Source organism: Peromyscus maniculatus, chromosome 1 (assembly GCF_049852395.1).
Source record: "Peromyscus maniculatus bairdii isolate BWxNUB_F1_BW_parent chromosome 1, HU_Pman_BW_mat_3.1, whole genome shotgun sequence".
Taxonomy (NCBI): domain Eukaryota; kingdom Metazoa; phylum Chordata; class Mammalia; order Rodentia; family Cricetidae; genus Peromyscus; species Peromyscus maniculatus.
Window position 1 is genome coordinate 107971978 of NC_134852.1, and position 20980 is coordinate 107992957.

The 20980-nt window shown below is 48.0% G+C and overlaps 1 protein-coding gene across 2 annotated transcripts; it reads left to right on the forward strand.

Annotated features, from left to right (window-relative positions):
* Positions 1 to 165: 165 nt before the first annotated feature.
* Positions 166 to 20391, forward strand: Kctd21 (potassium channel tetramerization domain containing 21). Of its 2 annotated transcripts, none has more exons than XM_006979896.4 (2): positions 166 to 233; positions 17401 to 20391. In XM_006979896.4, exon 2 carries the CDS (start codon positions 17430 to 17432, stop codon positions 18210 to 18212), a length of 783 nt encoding a protein of 260 aa, XP_006979958.1. In that variant the 5' UTR covers positions 166 to 233; positions 17401 to 17429; the 3' UTR covers positions 18213 to 20391. The 2 variants fall into 2 exon arrangements, with proteins under 2 accessions (XP_006979958.1, XP_076403568.1); XM_076547453.1 differs by lacking the exon at positions 166 to 233 and adding an exon at positions 11849 to 14336.
* Positions 20392 to 20980: the final 589 nt, after the last annotated feature.

Sequence of the window (20980 nt, forward strand, 5' to 3'; positions counted from 1 at the left end):
AGGCCAGCTGGCCCGAGTGCGGGTGGGGCGGGCCAGTAGCGGGCTGGCTTTCTGCGTTGACTCCTGGGAGATGGAGTCCGGGCGGGGCGCCCGGCGCGGCGGGGCTCAACAAGGAGACTACAAGTCCCGGCGGCCAGCGCGCGGCCCGGGACGCCCCGCCCCTGCCCCCGCCCGGCCCGCCCCCTGGCGAAGCTGCGCTGGCTGGAGGGGAGGCTGCGGAGCGAGGGCTGGAGGTGGGTGCGGTGCGCCGGGGCGAGGGGGAGCTCGGGACCCAGCAGATGCATAATGGGGCCCTCGGGGCACCTGTCCTGCCGTGAAATGTCATCTGTCGCAGCCTCGCTGTTCTCGTCAGTGAAGTGGGGTAGCCCCGCCCTTGGCCGCGGGGGAGGGGCGCGTTTCGAGGTGGGGGGGTGGACAGAGCTACCAGAGAGGCGGGGCTGGGGAGGGGTGCGCTGTGGGAGGAGCCTTCGGTGGATGGGAAGAGGAGCCGGGTCTCTAGATGAGAAGGGGCATCTTGCCTGATCAGAGGGGTCGTGTTCCTGAGCTGAGGAATGGGTGCTGGGTTAGGTGGAGGGGCGCAGGGCGAACCACAGGGATGGCAGGGACCCCCTCCCAGCTCTGGCGATCCCAGGGCGTGTAGTTGAGCCGTGGGCCAGGGCCTGTGGATGGACACAGGACCGTTCTTTCCATATGACTAGAAATAAAGAGCCCATCCTTGGAGCTCAGTGCGTCACACACAAAACTCCTTCTCCTCTTGCATCCTGCAAAGGCCTCACCATATTTGTTTCCAGTTGAGGAACACGGGTGATAAGTAACTTGCCACAAACGCCTTCAAAGACCCTGCTTTTTTTCTCCGCAGCCGGGGAAACGGGTTTGGTCCGGGGTAGTGTAGAGAAGAAATAAATATTCTGATACCCTACCCTTCCAAAGTTGTGCTTCAGGACCAGTTCCCTCAGCGACTCTAACTACCAAGCTATAAGGCAACCCCGCTATGGTATCTTCAGGCTGGAGGGACTTGAAAGCCCTTTGTTTATCATTATCACTGATAGGAGGCGTGGGGGGATCACAGGAAGAGAACGCTTGAAAGGAAGTGGTGACTGGACCAACCAGGAGAGTTAGCCAAGATGGCTAAGGAAGGTTCTGCAGGAGGATGAGTGTGGTGGTTGGAGTCTGCACCATCTTTGACAAAGCATTTCTGTGCACGCAGGGAAATTGCATCTGGCTGGGTGGTGTCTTCTTCCAGCCTCACTTTCCCCACCCTCTGCCCTGTTGGTCACAAATACCAGGGTCCCCTGTGTGAACTGAGTCTAGAAAATACCTTGACTCTCTTGCTAAGTTGGTCCTGTGGAGCAGCCTGTGGGCCTCTTAGAGGTAGGACAGGGCAGGAGGGACTAAAGAGCAGCTCTTGGGGGTGAGGGGTGAAGGTGAAGTCCGCAGGGCTCCGAGCCAGACTCCTTATCCTGGTGATCTAACAGGGTTAGGTGGGGAAGTTGCTGGTTGATAGGAAGGCATTGCTCACTTTGAAATTTACCCAGTGCTCCTCCCGCTCCCCTACGAAGTGGAAACCTTTATTGCCTTTACAGCCCAGCAGTCAGTGAGACCTTGTCTTAGGACTTTGATGCCCAATTGAAAATTCAAGTCTTTCCAAATGAAATGTTTTAGAGTGTTTATCTCCAGGACAGGGAAATAAATATTCCTATTGGAAAATAAGTCTGTCGGGAAGGTGAAAATGGTTCAAACTAAATAAGGTTTTTTAAAATAAAAATGTCTCTCCCGCCCCCTGCCCAGCCTGTTTCTGGGGACAGAGAGGGGTTTCCCAGCCCCAACAGGGAGACCAGGCACCTATCTAATAGCTTAGGTTAGGTGTGCCAATGAATGAGCATAAAATGCTAGGAGTCAAAGAAGAGGAAGCTAGGAATTCCACATGTGAGGCCTGGCAGCTAAGTTCCTGGCATAGGGGATGACAGAAGCCAAGTTGCAGAGGAAGAAAATGGCCTGCCTTGGCTGGTCTATAGAGCAGAGCTACAAGAGTATCTATTTCTCCAGGCAGGGGTGGTGCATGCCTTTAACCCCAGCATTCAGGAGGCAGAGGCAGGTGGATCTCTTGAGTTCCAGGACAGATGGGGCTACACAGAGAAACTCTGTCTTTAAAAAAAAAAGAAAAAGAAAAAAAGACAGAGGATGTGCCTGCTTCCCCTATGAGATTAGTAGAGATTAGCATGTTGAATAGCTAGCCCAGTTGGAACCGCTGAGTCAGCTGTAACCCTTATTATTACTATTAATGGTTTTCATGACCACCATCATCTTCCCTGGGAATTGGCCACAGCTAGTATAGGGCAGAGCCTACAGCAAACACTGACCAAAACCATATACTTAGCCCCAGAAAGCCCCACTGGTTCTTTCCACCTCTGCTCAGCACACCTTGGCTGTAGAGGTAGCTCTCATATGAACCAGCAGGAGTTTCCTTCCTGCTACCTAACAGCAGCAGATTCTAGGCTCAGGAGGAAGAGGCAGAAACAAGGCCCAGGCAGCCATATCTCAAAGCCTGGATCCCAGTGTGGAAGATAGGCCGGCTGTTCCCATGGGACATCTCCCACAGGTCCATCTAGAAGGACCTCCCACTCAAAAACTTCCCCAACTCTAGACCTAGTTGACCATCTTAGCCTCCAAATGCCAAGCCTATATTAAATTCCAGGTCAGCCTGCGTTCACCTCTTCAGGCTTGGCCACATCTGTCTTCACACAGACATGTACACCTATCTCCCAGCTACTTTAACTTACAAGCCAGGCTTGGTGGTTTGTCCCTATAGTCCAAGCTACTCAGGAGACGGAGGCAAGAGCATCACTTGAACCTGGGAGCTCCAGACCAGCTAAGGCAGGGCAGTATTAGGAAGACCTGCCACACAAAAGGAGAGAGACATGGAAAGAGTGAGTGAGAGGAAGAGAATGTGGCTGTCATAGCCAGGCATGGTGGCACATGCCTGTGACCCCAGTATTTGGGACACTGAGCAGGAACATTGCTTCTAGACCAACATGAATTCTTTTCTAGACCTTGTCTAGAAAAAAAGAAAGTTTTCCTAAACTCTCTCTCTCTCTCTCTCTCTCTCTCTCTCTCTCTCTCTCTCTCTCTCTCCATATATATATATATATATATATATATATATATATATATATATATATACATACACACACACACACACACACACACACACACACACACACACACATACACACACATACCCTAATAGTGGCATTCTCCTACATAATAGTTACCAAATTAGCACTTGGTATTAGATTTTTTCCAGATTACTTTTCACCAAAAATCTCTAGTTGCATCTCTTTGAGCAAATTATGTAATCTGAAAAGAGCTGTCTTACCTTTTATGTATATTTGATTAGGCCATTAATGATTAGATCCTGGCTATTTTTTTTTCTGGCTTTTTGGTAATGTGTACTTCTGACTCCATCACTCTAGAAGGCAGGTACCAGAGGCCTCCATGAAGCTTTTGGTTAGTAGTTAATATGACAGCATGATGTCTCCATGATAACAGGGAAAATGTCCGTAACAATTCCCTAGACCAGGGGTTCTCAGTTGTGGGTCTCGACCCCTTTAGGGTCAAATGACCCTTTCACGGGGTCACCTAAGACCATTGGAAAACACATATTTACATTATGGTTCATAACAGTAGCAAAATTACAGTTATGAAGTAGCAATAAAAATAATTTTATGGTTGGGGGTCACCACAAATGAGGAACTGTATTAAAGGGTCACAGCACTAGGATAGCTGAGACCCACTGCTCTAGACAATGTGTTCCTTCCATGCCACATCCATTGATGATCTTTGCCTGAATGGTAACATTGAAGGCTGCAAAATGGTATTTTTCTAATTCTACCATTCCTTCTATATTAGTTGGTGTTCATTTTGGGTGAAAAAGTAGGTTGAGACAGGGTCTCCTGTAGACCAGGCTGGCCTTGAACTCCTGCTCTTCCTCCTTCTCCCTCCCAAATACTGGGAAAACAGGCCTGTACCACTGTGATAGTGGTAATTGTCCACTTGACAGAATCTAGAATCACCTGGGAGGTGTGCTTCTGGGCATGCCATGGGTATTTTAAAAATGGCACATGACAGTCATGGCAGATGGGAGCTGCAGAGAGAGAGATACACCATACAGACCACATTCACATGGAGAGTTTTGTTGGTGGAGGGAGAGAAGGGAGCTGAGGAGAGAAGAGGAAGAAGAGAAAAAGAGACAGGAAAGGGAGGAGAGAGGAAGTGCAGATGTGACCTCATAGGGATAGAGAGAAAGGGGATGGTTCCCACCCCCTTATGACGGGAAGTCACACATGCACAGAGAGACCCCATAGCAATGAGTACATGAGACTTGTCAGGATCCCGAGTAGGCCAAGGTATTGCCTGAGTATTGGCTAGGCCCCCAAGGGGCGGGTCTAAATGTTAACAATGGGAGATTATCTTGATTATTTTAATTGTGACCAAGGCAACTTAAAGAAGAATTTGTTTGAGCTTATCCAGAGGGATGAGTCCATCTTGGCATTAGGAACAGCTGAGAGCTCACATCTTGAACAGACTGAGGATGGCACATGGCTCTTAAAACCTCAAAGTCCGCCCCCAGTGACATACTTCCTCCAGCAAGGCCACACCTCCTAAACCTACCCGAACACCACCACCAACTGGAGACCAAGCATTCAAGGACCTGAGTCTGTTGAGCCACCACAAGACCCATCTTTTAGTTTTTTCAAGATAGGGTCTCACTACGTAGCCCTGGCTGTCCTGGAACTCACTCTGTAGACCAGGCTGACCTGGAACTCAGAGATCTGGCTGCCTCTGCCTCCCAAGTGCCACTACATCCAGCCACAAAACCCATCTTAATAGTGGGTGGGACCGTTCCCTTACTGTACAAATGGAGGAAGGCTGTGGGTGCAGTGTGACCACACGTTGTGCGGCAAGCCCCTGCTGCCCTAGGCTCCCCACGTGCCAGGCTGCACCTTGAACCATGATCTGGAATAAGCTCCTCCGTTGGTTCTTTCGGTCAGGACACTTTATCACAGCAACAGGAAGAGAAACTAAGACTGGCGCCTGGCCCGTCCACCCACCTGCTAGTCCTTCCTTTAGAAAAACGTTTCCTTCTTTCTCACTCCCTGTTCCCTCCTCACCCCTTTTTCTCTTTTTGCAGTAATATTATGGACCCATTAAAAAATTCAGTGTGCTAAAATCTATTATTGTTATGATTTTGATACTCAAATTATCCTAAACTTGTCCTTGAGGCCAGCTCCTGTATTCTTCTGACATGGACTTACTAGTCTTTGTTCTTTGTTATCTGGCCAAAGAAGTTCCAGACTCACTTGGAACTTCCCTTAAAAAAATCCTGGAACTTTCTCCAGGAAGCCCTTGTTTCTTGTAGGAACTATCTGAAAAGACCCATGCAGGTGTCCTCATAGATTATAGATCATTTCTAGGCTCTCTGAGTGAATGAAGCAGAGAAGGGAAAGGGATTATTACTTAGTAATAGTAATAATAAATAAATAGATTTATGGTTGTTACAACAGTTGGTCCTCACTGATAGCACATAAAAGGTCCCACATCTCTAGCCCTTATTATTCTTTTAGGACAGCCGTAATGTCTTTTGTTTGGGGCTCAGTATCTCAGTGGTACAGCACTTGCCCACCACTGACAGGGTCCTGGTTTGATCTCTAGCACCAGTCGGTCTTTTGTTTTCCTCTCAGAAGCATCGCAAGCCTTATTCAAATTCTGTCTCTGGTCCTTACTGAAATGCTGTGGCTTCTGGTATGGGCCAGGGCACAGGCTCATGAGTCCTCATTTGGAGATCTGGCCCAGCCTCCTCTCAGTATGGGGTCTTAAGTAGCTAGCTGTCTTCACTATTCTGGGCTTTGCTTTTATAATTCTAGAACCAGGATGATAATCATACTGCCGTTGTGCCATTTTAATGAAATAATCTTCAGGAAAATGCCTCACATGGCTCTGAGCATGTCATAGTTCCCTCAGGAAATAGTCACTCTCTGGCCTCTGGCATACGGATCAGAATCGAGTTGAGGTGTTGATGTGGTAGACATGGCAAAGGCCTTCACTCCCAAAGGCTGCAGCGTGCACACCCTGCTGACAAAGTGGCCTCGACACACAGCCTGCCACTGCTTTGGGCAGGTTATCTAATCTCCTGAGCCTCAGTTTCCCCCTTTGTAAAGTGGAGGGAATGCTTTCCCTTGATGTAGTGTTTTGGAGCTTAAAGAGACTGCTCTCTTTAACACACCTACCCTCCTGGAGCCTGCAAGGACTGAGGATTGCAGGCCACAGCTCTTATGGAACATCTCAAAGATTTCTATTTCAGGGGTCTTAATTAAAGGTTGCAGATGATGATTTTCAGGCCTTGGACTAAAATTGCCCCTTCCCACAGAGCCAGGTGGGGCACCCTGGCCCAACTGCCCTGTCAAGTGGATCAAGGAGCTACCATCTCCTGGTTTGGTGCCTGTGATTTACCCAGAGAGGGAGAGAGGCTGGTTGTTTTTTTGTTTGTTTGTTTGTTTGTTTGTTTGTTTGTTTGTTCCTGTGTTTTAAGAGGCTGGGGATACCTTCATGAGAGAACTGTTCATTCACACACACGGGCTGTGGCTTGGAACTTGTATTTCCTGATTCAGTTTGCATCCTCATTTACCTTGTGAATCTGGCCTTTAAAGACCTAGTTTTTGCACATTGCTTTTTCAGTCCTGGCTTGCTGTAGAGAGGTTTTGATTGTTCAGTGGATCTGCACTGTGCGGGAGCTGTTTGTCATCCTGGGGTTTTGTTCCCCTGTCCTCGGGTGTGAGTGGGCAGAGCTCCAAGCTGGTGTACACAGAGCACGATGATGTGGGCATCTCTTGCTTTCCTTGCACACTGGGGTCCCATGACAGAAGGAAATGAGCAGAGGTGTAAGATTGGGCATTGGATTCAGGTCTCAGCTTCTCCACTGACTGGTTATGTGACCTTGAGCATCTCTTGCCCTCTCTGAGCCTCAGTTTCCCTCATGTACAAACTGGAGAGGGTAATAGTAGGAAAGAAAAGTAGGTAGTTGATGCCTAGGAGAGCTAAAGCAGAACAGGAGGAAGCCCATTTTGGTTAGTGTGTACACATTTGGTAGTCCACAGTTATGAGGCTCAAAGAATTTGTGATTAAGTTTATACAGCATCCTGGGCTAGAGGAAGGAAGAAGAGCTTGAGCTTCTGACAGTGGTGGGAAATTGTGGGAGAGCGGGGGGGACGGAAGTGTGTAGTGAATATGGGTTATCTTCTTATACAGATGATACAGATGAAAGTCTCAGGTGACAGCAGCCGGCTCCGAGGAGCTCTCTTCCTAATGCGTTTCCTTTGTGATTGCAAGTTCTCTTCCTCCAAGTGCATCTGTCCAGAGCTGCTCCTATGTCTGCACTTTCTCAAAATAACTAAACAATCAATGTACCAAAGGGGACGTGGCGTATTCTGGCTTCATGTGGTCGTATCTGAAGGCAAGGTGTGCTTGTAAAGGTGCGGAGGAAAGCACTGAAACACAGACCCATTACTTCTGCTCTTCTATATAGCATTATTAAAGTAGGATACAGCACAGTAGTGAGGCTCTCTCACATTCCCACAGTCATGGGTTTTATCTCCCACAATACAAAACTAAATACATAAGCCAGGCAGTGGTGGCACACGCCTTTAATCCCAGCACTTGGAAGGGAGGAGGATCTCTGTGAGTTCAAGGCCAGCCTGGTCTACAGAGTGAGTTCCAAGACGACTAGTGCTACACAGAGAAACACTGTCTCAAATAAACAAATAAAACAAAACAAAACAGAAAATATATAATATAAATGCTGGGGATGTAGCTCAGTGATAGAGTGCATGCCTAACATGCATGGGATCCTAGATTGATCCCCACCAACAACAACGAAAGCAGTTAATTAAATGAGTAAAGAGCTACCGAGTGTTAAGTGAGACCCAACAACAGCTGGCAGCCTCTGGCTTGCCACGCAGGCTGCAGAGCAGTATTTGAACAAGATGCTTCAAGAGGTTTCAGACTTTTTGAGGCTGTTAACACCTTCTGTTGCTTAGGGCTCTCCTTACCAGTTTTGTCTATCTGTAGTGCTAGGCATGGAAACCAGGCCTGCATGTATTTGGGAGATGCTCCTGAGCTGTACAACTCAGCCCTTAAGCACCACTTTCTGAACCCAGGGCCTCATATGCCAGGCAAGTACTCTACCACTGAGTTACATCCCTACCTCCATCTTAGTCACTATTCTGCTGCTATGAAGAGGAACCATGACCAAGGTAACATCTATCTATCTGTCTGTCTATCTATGTCTGTCTGTCTGTCTATCTATCTATCTATCATCCATCCATCCATATCTATCTACTGGTTTTTCAAGACAGGGTTTTTCTGTGTAGCCCTGGCTGTCATCCTGGAACTCACTCTGTAAGAATGGCCTGCAAAATTCATGAAGACAGTCTGCTTAGTAGATTCTTAGCTTGTTGTAGAAGGATAATTCAGAAGAGGCCAGAGGAAGAAGTGCATATGGCCGGGTACGGAGAAAAGGCCAGCAGCTTCATTCCCACCAGGTGCCCGTTCACCTGGTAACTCCTTGGGTTCACCGACTCCAGATCCTGTTGTTGGGTGTTTGTGGGGGGTCTCAGTATGTGAACATGCTGATTAAATCATTTGGCCTTGGTGAGTGTCACTCTCCAGTCCCTGCTGGAAGGTGAGGGTGAAAGTTCAGCCCTCTAATAGCTGGTTTTTCTGGCAACCAGCCGCTGTCCTTAAGGGCTGCCCAGATGTCAACTGTTGACATAAACCCACTGTGGCGGCAGGGCTTGTTAGGATTAACGGAAGATGCCCCTTTGGTGTGCATTTCAGGAGCGGGGCAAGATCAGTAATACACCAAAAGGAAATGATGAGCATTTTAGAACTCTGGCCTAGACTGAGAGACAGGCCAGGATGCATAGTTCTTACTATATCATATATATACTGCTGTGCGCTAGAAAGTGACTATGTAGACATGAGTCCTGTCATTCTCAAAGGGATAGGGGGCTCAGAAAACGATTCCCCAGAGTGTGACATGGCATGCTGAGTGCTTTGAATAAAAGAAGACCAAAGTCTCTGTGACCCCCTGCCCTCTGGCTCTTAGCTCTTCTTCCAGGTGCAGGAAGGGGCTTTCTCTGAAGGTTCCTTACACAACCAAGAATTGCCTTGAATAGCTCCCTAGCTGTTGGCTCCTCAACCTGAAAGATGAATCACAGAATAGACGAAGAAATACCATACCCAGTGCCCAAACTAACTTTATCACAGGTTGTCGCCCATTCTTCTGGGGATAGCTCTAGACAGCTTTTGTTACCTGAGATAATCATTATTTACCATCTACGCATCTTCCCACACACACAGCTTGTGTGGCAAGTCCTCAGCCCTTGTTCTTGTCTGTTACTCTGGGTACTATGTAGACTTCAGTAATCTGACCCTTCTTTGGGGTCTGTTTGTGGTACCTGAATTTACATGTTTTTCCTCCTATGAACCTCTCTACTGACAGTTTATTTCAGAGATTCAGTTCTCACCTTCAAAGAGCTTTTTCTTTTATCTTCCCTACCATAATTCTGGTTTTAATTAAAGCACCCGGCATGCCAGTGTCTCACTTTGGGGAATCATTTTATGATCAAGTGCACACACATAACTGAAACAGAAATCTCAGCAATAGATGTAACTGGTCACAGCCCACTTACTGTATTGATTTCATGACTCATTAATATGCTATAACATTCTCTGTTCCAGTTTATAGAGATGATTTATACACAGTGAAACACATTCTTCTTAAGTTATAATTATTTAAGTTTTGACCACCATGACATCGAGATATGCAGAATTTCTATGACTCCAAAATATTCGCTCGTGCCTCTTCATAGCCCATGCCTTGTCCCTGGCCTGGCCACTAGCAGATCTCTGTCTCTAGTTTTCCTTCTCAGAATATTATACAAATAGAATCATGCACATGCACATTTCTGAGGCTGGCTTCTTTCACTTGTGGTAATTCTTTTCATCTATATTCATCTATATGGCAAACAGGTGTGTAAGAGTTATATATAATGTATATTTCTGAGTCACAGTCCATTATATGACTGTAGCATAACTTGTTTATATTTTAGTAGTTTCTGGATTTGAGCCATCATGAACAAAGCTGCATTAGACATTACCATACAGGACTCCATGGCATACAGCTTCCTCTCTCCAGGGGTGGAACCACTTGGTCACATGACAACAGGAGATTCATTCTTGCCTTCTTATCAGCAGTGTGTTGCCACTCTCCACTGCTGCATGCTCACCAACATTTGGAATTGCCAGTTTTTTTTCATGAGCACTTTTATTTTCATAGATTTACCATGGTATTCATGATTTTAATTCCATACTGCTAATAGGTAGTGATGCAATCCATATAGTTCATATATGCTTGAGGAGGGAGAGGCCTAGTGAACCTAGTCAGTTTCAGGGACTTCCTGGAGCTTTTGAATTATTTACCTTTTTGGCTTAACCTTCCCTATAGCCGGCCAGTGGTGATGCATACCTTTAATCCCAGTACTCAGGAGGCAGATGCAGGTGGATCCCTGTGAGTTTGAGGTCTGCCTGGTCTTCAAAGCGAGTTCTAGGATAGCCAGGGCTACACAGAGAAACTCTGTCTTGAAAAAAAAAAAAAAAAAAAAAAAAAAGCTTCCCTACAGGATAGAATGTTTCACCTCTACTTAGAACAGCATTTCTCAACCTGTGGTTAGCAACCCTTTCATAGGGGTTGCCTCAGGTTGTCAGAAAACACAGATATTTACATTACAATTTATAACAGAAACAAAATTACAGTTATGAAGTAACAAAGGAGATAATTTTATGGCTGGGGGTCACCACAGCATGGAGAACTGTATTAAAGGGTCACAGCATTTAGGAGCTTGAGAACCACTGACTCAGAACATCCTTTTGTTTTGCCTTACTTTTCATATCCTGCCTCTTAGTAAACTCCCCTCCAGTCTGGACCTTCCTTCAAAGAGGGACTGTTTTATCCCAGAGGAAATCACCATAGAACAGCTGGTATCAAGACAGTCAACCCTCCACTTCCCAACTGCTGGAATTGCAGGCATACCCCATCCTGTCTGGGCCTTGTCATGTGGTTTCTATTCCAAGACTGAGTATGTTCACCTCTCAGGAGCCAGTACTTGTGAGACAAGAACTTGGTGAGAAGGAAATCGGGTTTCTTCCAGGGCTGAAGCTCTGAGAAGGCATGATAGACCATCCTGGGAGCTCAGGCGGATGAAACGGCTTTTATAGACAGAGAAAAGAGGCGCAAAGAAACATGGGCAGGCAGGCCGCACGCTGAGCCAGGGTTTCTTCTCACCCAGGATGTGTCTTTTCTTCTTTGGCCTGAACATTGTAATTGGCTTCAGCCTCCTGGGATAATACCTGTAACTCCCTAGACAGACACACTGCTGCTCCAAATCGAGCATCATTTACACATCCTAATAAAATCTGTAGCTCATCAAATGTTCTGCAAAGCTAGAGAAAGGGTTAGATATGTTGGGGGCAAGAGACTTCATTTTTTCCAGTCCTGGGGATTGAACCGAGGTTTTCTGCATGCTAAGCACTCTTCTAATGAGGTATAGCCTGGCCCGTCTTAATTTTATTTTATTTTTTTTTTTTATTTATTTATTTATTTATTTTTTTTTTGGTTTTTCGAGACAGGGTTTCTCTTGTGTAGCTTTGCGCCATTCCTGGAACTCACTTGGTAGCCCAGGCTGGCCTCGAACTCACAGAGATCCGCCTGCCTCTGCCTCCCGAGCCGTCTTAATTTTAAGACAGGGACTTGCTAAGTTGGCCCTGCTAGCCTTGAACTTACAATTCTCCAGCTTCAACCTCTCAAGTAGCAAAGATTACAAGCTTGAACCACCAACTGAGCAGGATTGAAGCCCTCAGAAGAGAGTTTGTTTGTTTGTTTGTTTGTTTGTTTGTTTGGACAGGAACTCACTGAGTAACCCTGTATGGCCTGGACCTTGTTATACAGACTAGGCTGGCCTTGAACTCACAGAGATCCTCCTGTCTCTGCCTCCCTGAGTGCTAGAATTATAAGTATGAACCACCATGCCCAGTGAGAAGGAAGCTCTTAACATGGGAAATTTGGGTGGAGCCTTACAGATCCACTGGCTCCTACTTTAGGCCTTACAAGTTGACAGTAGAAAAGATGGAGGATGTGGTGGTTTGAAAGAAATGGTCCCCAAAGGGAGTAGCACTGTTAGGAGGTATGGCCTTGTTAGAGGAAGTGTGTCACTGTGGGGGCGGGCTTTGAGGTCTCTTTTGCCCAAGCTTCCCTCAGTGTGACTGTCAGTTGGACTTCTTGTTGCCTGCAAGATGTAGGACACTTGGCTCCTTCTCCAGTACCATGTCTGCCTGCATGCCACCATGCTCCCCACCATGACGTTAGTGGACTGAACCTCTGAAACTATGAGCCAGCCTCAATTAAATGTTTTCTTTGTAAGAGTTGCCGTGGTCATGTGGTCATGGTGTCTCTTCACAGCAATAGAAACCCTAAGATAGAAGTTGGTACCAGGAGTCAGGTATTGCTCTGAAGGCCCAACCATGGGTGTGTTTGGAGGAATTTGGACTTAGTTTAGAAAGCAGTGAAATGCCTTAAGCACTACTTAAAGGGCCGTACTAGTAGGAGCATGGAAGACAGAGGTACTAAGAGTAATTTGAACTGTTGGGGGCTGGCTCAAGAGGTTTCAGAGGAGTTTAGTATGTTGCCTACAGATCATTCTTGTGATATTTTGGTGAAGAAGGTGACTGTCTTTTGCCCTTGTGCAAAGAGTCTGCCTGAGGCCAAAGTGAAGAATTTTTAATTTAATTCCGTTGGCAGAGGAAATCTCAAAACAGCCTAGTATAGACTCTGTCTTTTTTTTTTTTTTTAATGGTAGCTTTAATGAAAAGGAGCAAGCTGAACAGGGTAAATTACAAAATGAACATTTTAAGGAGAAAAAGGGCACCAGGGAGTGGAATAGAGCTGAATTCTGTGTTCAAGGAGATAAACAGATTAAGAAAGATAAAGGGAGTAGTGACCTTAAGGCAAGATCCTACCCAGTTAAGTTTCCAGCTTGTGGAAAGAAACTAAAGAAAAGCTTAGAGCAGGGTATGATGGGGCACACCTTTATTCCCATCACTGGGAAGGCAGAGGCTGGTAGATCTCTGAGTTTGAGGCCAGTCTGAAGAGAAAGTTCAGGGACAGCCAAGCTTAGTCAGTGAAAGACAGAAATGTGGTGAGGATGCAATTGAATGAAGGACCATGTTCCAGCCCTAGCAAGCAGCAGAACTTGGCAGCTTCAGCCACATGGTTTTGGCTTTAGAGTTAAGGACAGAATAAAGAGTTATGGAATAAAGCTGCTAAGGCCAGGCATGTGTCAGGGGTATCCCTGAATGGAGGCCTAGTAAAGAGGCCATTGCATGAAGCTGTGGAGGTAAAGCCTGGATTGCCTTGGAGAACCCACGATGTTGGAGATGCCAGAGTCATGGGATACTTGCAAAGGAGAGCTACTAACTGGTAGTGGAACCAAGAGAAAAAGTGTGCTTCAGTCAACAAAGCTGAAAGGAGCCTTGACATCAAACATGGAGATGCCGAGTTTGGAGTTTGCCCAGCTGGTTTTCGGTCTTGCTTTGGTGCAGTATTTCCTCACCATGCTCCCTTCCCTGCATCTTGGGATGGTAATGTATCTTGTGCCATTATATGTTGGAAGTATATGATCTGCTTTGGTGCCTGTCCTGAATCTTGCTCTGTAGACCAGGCTGGCCTTGAACTCACAGAGATCCACCTGGCTCTGCCTCCCGGTGCTGGAATTAAAGCCATGTGCCACCACCACCCGGCATGATTTTTTATTTTTATAGGTCTTTACAATTAAGAGATTGCCATGCGTCTCAGAAGAGACTTTGAACTTTGAAATAAGTTTGAGACTGTTATAGACTATGAAGACTTTTCAAGTTGGACTGAATGCATTTTTGCATTATGATATGGTTTTAACCCTTTAGGGGCCGGGGAGTGGAATGTGGTGATTTGAAAGAAAATGGCCCCCATAGGGAGTGGCACTATTAGGAGGTATGGCCTTGTTGGAGCAAGTGTGTCACTGTAGGGGCAGGCTTTGAGGTCACCTTTGCTCAAGCTTCCCTCAGTGTCAATTCAACTTCCTGTTGCCTGCAAGATGTAAGACACTTGGCTATTTCTCTAGCACCATGCCTGCCTGCTCGCCGCCATGATCCCTACCGTGATGATAGTGGACTGAACCTCTGAAACTGTAAGCGAGCCCCCTCAATTAAATGTTTTCCCTATAAGAGTTGCTGTGGCCTGGCCGTGGTGTCTGTTCACAGCAATAAAAACCCTAACTAAGACAGAGGCAGAAAGAGTATGAACAGCAGACAAGGCGGGTGTGAGGGTGAGTACCAGAGCCCAGAATGTATAGCGAGGTGGGGTTTGGGGTGAGAGCAGGAGGACAAAGTGGTTTGGATGGGGACTAGTGCTTCAGGAGAATCTGGTCTGAGACCAGAATAGAGAACGGACAGAAGACAGCCAAGGGGAGATGGAGGATGTAGACTAGAGCACTGGGGTGAGGCCTGCAGTACCTGTAGAAAGCGGTTCAAGACGCATGGTAGTGCTCAAGATCCCAGGGCTTGTTTTCAGCAGCCGGTGGCCAAGAAGAGTTCCCAGTGGCTCTGGTGCAGAGGAATTCTGCCGAGCTCTGATACCGGGTGAATATCTATCTGGTAGAGATGGCCAAGAGGCAGCTGGGCACCCGAGAGGCGGTAGCTCAGTGGTATTAGTTCCTCTCTACTGCAACTATCTCCCTTGTGAAACCTTTGGCCCTCTAGAGGTGCCATTTCCTGCCCCTTGTGTCACGTTAGTGTGCCTTTCACACCAGAGTCTGTGAGCTTGTTATGGTGGACGCTGTGACCCGCTGACTGTGGGGCCTTAGAAGACTGCCGTATGACTCGGTGGGTCTGGAGCAGACCCCATAGAAGGTTCCCTAGGTTAGGGCAGGAGGCCTGCTTTCTTAGCCTACCTCTGTTCCTACCAGCTGAAACTGTTGCCGTCCTCAGACAAAGGCCTGAGAGCCCTGAAACCATTCTGTGCTGCTTTGTGCAAGCAGAGAAAGAGTGTTCAGGCACCACCCTAGATCTCCGGGAATGCTTTGTGGCTCCACCCCTCTCCACCCCAGCACTCTGCCCTGACACCTGCAGGGGATGAGATACAGAGTCTTTGGACCACAGAACTGTCTAGAAATACAGCTCAGCCCTTCTGATCCCTACGACTGTGGAGCTGAACTACTTCGCAGAGCAGTTTGGGCTTGAAGTGCAGTGATGGAGAAACGCAGGGGTGGGGAGTGACATTTCTCAAGGACAGGAAAACTAAAATACGCAGGGTGTTGTCTAAAAGAAAAAGGGGACCAGAGTCCGGGAGTGGGAAAGGAGAAAGAGAAAGAAGATTCTGGATTAGTTCATCTAATCCTGAGTAAGGGTGACCCCCTCCTGGGTTCTGCTTGTGCCTGACTCAGCTGTGAGCCCCAAGCCCCCTTCCCAGCTGCTGTACCCAGTGCTGGCCTCCACCCCTTTCCACAGCTGCTTGCACCCAGCTCTGTTGGACCTCCCCAGTGTCTCACAGCCCATCTGCTCCATGTTCCTGCCAAGAGTTTTGTAACTTCATCGTGGGCTGGTTCCTCTTCAGACACTCCAGATGGTTGATGCTTTTCTGCGATATCAAAATGCCCCATTAGACTGGGAAGGAAGGACTTGCAAGTCCTTCGAGCCAGCCGGACAAAACAGCTGGACATCTTTGCCCACCAGAAAGGGGGTCTCAATGTAGACACACTCTTCAAATGACCAGCACACAGAGAAGTGTTTGCTGCCTCTGCTGACCCCACCCCCATGGATCTGTGTGCACAGCATGCTGTACCCGGATTCATCTCCCCCAGCTCCTCATGCCCCTGTCTTGTCGTACACCTTCACTGACTGTTGTCTGCCCTCCCCCACACTCCCGCCAGCATAGGTCCCTGTGTAGGGCAGCACTACAGTTTATTTCTCCTGGTCTCCCCACCTCCACTCTCTCGGTAACACTGTTCAATCCATTCTATATGTTTGCTATAGAAGCTGAGAGGGTAGAGCGCATGCTCTCAAGAACCTTAAAAAGATGTTAGATCCAGGGCTTACAGTTAGAGGAGGCTCATGCTCTAGATGCTGGAGGCTGGGAGGCAGTGAGGGAATGTTTTTATTGTCTTTCAAAATTATTTCACTTGTTTTTATTTGATATGTATGAATAGTCTGCCTGCGTGTATGTCTGTGCCCCACATGCATGCAGTGCCCTCAGAGGCCAGAAGAGGGCATCAGATTCTCTGGAACTGGAGTGACAGGTAGTTAGCCGCCTTGTGAGTGCTAAGAATTGAGCCCCAGTCCTCTGCAAGAGCAGCGAATGCTCTAAGAGCTGGACCATCTGCAGCCAAGGGTGTTTTTAAAGAGTGGGTAAGGCATCTTCAGGAGCAACGCTGCTCTGCAGTCAGCTTCAGATGGTTAAGGAATGAAAAGAGCATCTTCCTGGCAGAGTAGATTGGTATGGGGGGGGGGGGGGGGGTCCAAAAAGGATTATCGTTTGGAGGCCAGAAACTGATCCATAGTAGTTCTGGTAGATGGATGAAAATGGCACTAGTTACAATTATTTGTAAATTGAAAGAGAAAAATAATTCATTTTGGATCAGTACTGGTTCAGTGAGAGTTCTGAGCCCGATCACAAAGCGTTTGTTAAGTACTTCAAAGGATAACATTCTCTAGCTAGTAATCATTCACACATTTTTCTTTCACATGAAAGGAACTTGAGTTTGAATCCTGCCAAAGCACTCATTTCCCTAGGCCAGGAATAAGTCTCAGCCCAGCCGTCCTTGTCTGCAGCAGGGATGAATGATGAGACTGTCTGGGCCAATAGATGACAGGATTGTTATGTATGCAAGTTAATATTCATAAAAGTATTCAGGGAGCCTCTAGCCCGGGCACGTTTTCCTTTCTTCCACAGATCAGTGGCTCTCTAGCCTCACTGAACATTTGAATCACCAAGGAGACTTTTCAAAAAATTCCTACGAGTACTAGAACACAGGTGTGTGTGTGTGTGTGTGTGTGTGTGTGTGTGTGTGTGTGTGTGTGTGTGTGTGTACACGCACATGCACATGCTTGTCTTCCCGTGTGAGTCTAATGTATAGCAGTTATCAGCCATTCATCAGGCATAAATACATTTCACCCTCAATGTCGGCTCGACCTGTAATCAGGAGTGACTACACAGCTGTGCTGGATAATGACCCTTTTCTCGTTCTACCCATCTAGAACTATTTCCAGGCACCTGGCCTCCTACCATGTCTGACCCCATTACACTGAACGTTGGGGGGAAGCTCTACACAACCTCCCTGGCAACTCTGACCAGCTTCCCTGACTCCATGCTGGGCGCCATGTTCAGTGGGAAGATGCCCACCAAGAGGGACAGCCAAGGGAACTGTTTCATTGACCGTGATGGCAAAGTGTTCCGCTACATCCTCAACTTCCTGCGGACGTCCCACCTGGACCTGCCGGAGGACTTCCAGGAGATGGGCCTGCTCCGCAGGGAAGCTGACTTCTACCAGGTCCAGCCCCTGATTGAGGCCCTGCAGGAGAAGGAGGTAGAACTCTCCAAGGCAGAGAAGAATGCCATGCTCAACATCACGCTGAAGCAGCGTGTGCAGACAGTCCACTTCACCGTGCGGGAGGCGCCACAGATCTACAGCCTGTCTTCCTCCAGCATGGAGGTGTTCAACGCCAACATCTTCAGCACGTCCTGCCTCTTCCTCAAGCTCCTTGGCTCTAAGCTCTTCTACTGTTCCAATGGCAATCTCTCCTCCATCACCAGCCACTCGCAGGACCCCAACCACCTGACTCTTGACTGGGTGGCTAATGTGGAAGGCCTTCCAGAGGAAGAGTACACGAAGCAGAACCTCAAAAGGCTGTGGGTGGTGCCCGCCAACAAGCAGATCAACAGCTTCCAGGTCTTTGTGGAGGAGGTACTGAAAATCGCTCTGAGTGACGGATTCTGCATCGATTCTTCCCATCCACACGCTCTGGACTTCATGAACAACAAGATCATTCGGTTAATACGGTACAGGTAAAAAGACCCTAGCCACACTGGGGAAGGAATCCCCAAGAAGCTCATGTCAGCCAAGGCTTTGAGGAGAGTGTCTCACCGGTGGCGCGAGGCAGGGAGCTATACTAATCTGTATTAATTGCACAGCAGGCCTTGATTCCGCACAATGAAGTCCACCTTCTGGAATCCACATGTCCTCTAAACAGAACCACCTTTTCTTGCCATTTTGAGCTGGTGATGGGTAGTTTATTATGACAAGTTAAAAGTCATCTGACACATCCAGGAGGAGCCCACAGGAGGACTCTGGCTGGGACAAAGGAGGGGCAGTTTTCTCATGGGTAATCACCGACCCCTAGTCAGTGCCTCACTTACCCATCTCCAGAGAGAGCCCTGGCCGCCAAGGGGTAGGGTGGGAACAAGAGGCTTCTGTGAGTTCCCTAGGACATAACATGTACAGCAAATGCAATCCCATCACGCCTGCTCTTCGCTCTGGAGGATGGGTCCAGGTACCAGGACACCTTTGCCCAAAGGCAACCATGGTTGGGTGTTGGAATGCAATATGTTCCCAGAACCCTTTGCCACTCCACTCAGGGAGAAAGTTGAGCTGTCCCGTGGCCTTCAGGAGTGAGTGTCTAGGCTTCAGCAGGAAGGGGTGACCCTCCTGAAGAGGCTAGATTGAAGGATTCTTGGCTTCAGAAATTGGTGGTTTTCCCTGCAGAGATGTGATGGTATTGGAGCCAAGATGATGAAAGACACTTCATGACCCAGCCCGTCTCTTGACTTTCATGATCCTTTTCCCATGAATTGGAAGCATCACCAAAACCAGTCGGTTTAAACCAATATGTTATGAACTCTCAGGGTTGGAAAATAATCCAGTAGTTTTTAGTTCTTCCCCTTCTTCTAGGACACCCCAGGACATTTGGGGATGAGTGCCTCTCCTTGAGTACCTCCAAGGGAAAACTTACGCCACCTTGAATACCCCCAGGTGACAGAAAGCTCACTATTCTCAGGGCAGCTCTTGCCAAGGTTGAGCCATGCTGGTTGTTAGAAAGTCCTTTCAGTATTGACCCACAGTCTGTCCTCTGGGTCCATGTGCTAGGTTTTCCTTTTCACTCAGATGTGTGTCCTTGCTTTGAATAGACACTTTAGCAATATCATTACCCAGAACTCAGATTCCCTTTCCCATTTGTCTTTAGCAAGATTAGCTCCTTTCTCTCCTAAGCCAACCCTCTTTTATATGGCTTTGCCTTGTTCATGGCCCCCAGTTCATCAACCTTCCCCCCCACCATGGCTCAGCATGCCTGATTATGTCTGGCTGGGAGAAGACCGCGGACTGAGGAGATCCAGGGTTTTGAAAAACGGCCTTCGTCAAGGAGTACAGGATGGTCTGTACTCCCACAGTGCCCCTGGAGCAGATTTCCAGCCCTAACACTTCCCTTAAGAAAGCAGCCTTCCCCATCACGGTGTCTGGTCCTAACTACCTATGGGCCGCCCTGGGATACATTAAGGGCAAGAAACCCCAGACCACAACTCCCCAACAGGCGAGGTACCTTATGGACCTCTAAACTGCACATTGTGACTCGTCCCCGGATGGACTATAGCTTCTTCGAGAGTCCCAGAATCTCCCCCACTGCAGACGAACTCCAGACACAGCCAGGGGAGCCTGGAACAGGACCCGTGGGTGGACAGAGCAAAGGGCTTCCACCATTATACCCTGTGAATGAGGAGTTTCCATAGGCCTAGGCAAAACCTGGTCCTGAGGCACTAAAGGCCTTTCTCTCCCTACAGCAGGACCCAGAAGTCTCTCTGTGGCTGTCTTGAGCCACCATATCAGTAGTACTCTGGAAAGTTCTTCAGAGAACCAATCAGGACAACAGAAGCTGTGATCATAGCCAAATAAGTCAAGGGGGGAAAAAAAAACCACCTCAGAAATAAACACTGCCCCCCCTCTTTTCTCCATAAAACTGCTTTCTCCATCTTTTTGGTGCTTCCTAATTCTATAGTTTGACCTTAGAGCAAGTACAGAACCTGTGAAGCCACTAACGTACTATGTGACTATAAGAGTCATTCGCCTCTCTGAGCCACCTCCATTTCTTCATCTGCGAAATGGGCATATAGTAATACATAACCCTACCTACCTCACAGGACTGTTGTGAGGATCAAACAAAATAATGTATGTGAGAATAAACGACAAATGACAGTTACTTTGTGTCTGCTTCCAGAGGGGGAAATCCCCAGTCTTAAATCAGATGGACCAGGTATGGATTGGCTCCGGTGCGTACTGGTAGATCCTTGACCATGTCACTGAGCTTCTGCGATTGTTTCCTCACTGGTTAACACCCCTGCCCCAGGCACCTTCAAGGAGTTGGTGGGGATTCCAGCTGGTCCTGGAACACAGCTCAGTGGATGCGCTCTCAGTGGGTAGTTATGGTGGGCCACTGTGTGGGCAGAGTTAGCCAGCGAGCCTAGAAATGGGCTCCTCACACATGCTGTGGGCATGTGGGAAAGCGGTCAGTTCTTCCCACAAAGAACTTGGTGGATGGTGGAAAGCGGGTCGGCCATGGACGGAGGGAACATGCACGGAATGCGCTGAGTGCAGGAGAGGTGTGAGGGCAGGGGGGGGGGGGGGGGACGGGACGGACACGGGACACCTCCCAACAGCCACTGCTCACGTCACAGGTGAGTTCAGCCAGCCGCCCAGCAGAGATGGGAGGGAGGAGGAGGAGCCCAGAGCCGTGTGGCTGGTGCCGCTGCAGTGGCCGCTGCAGTGGGTCAGGAGCAGGGGTGGGCTGT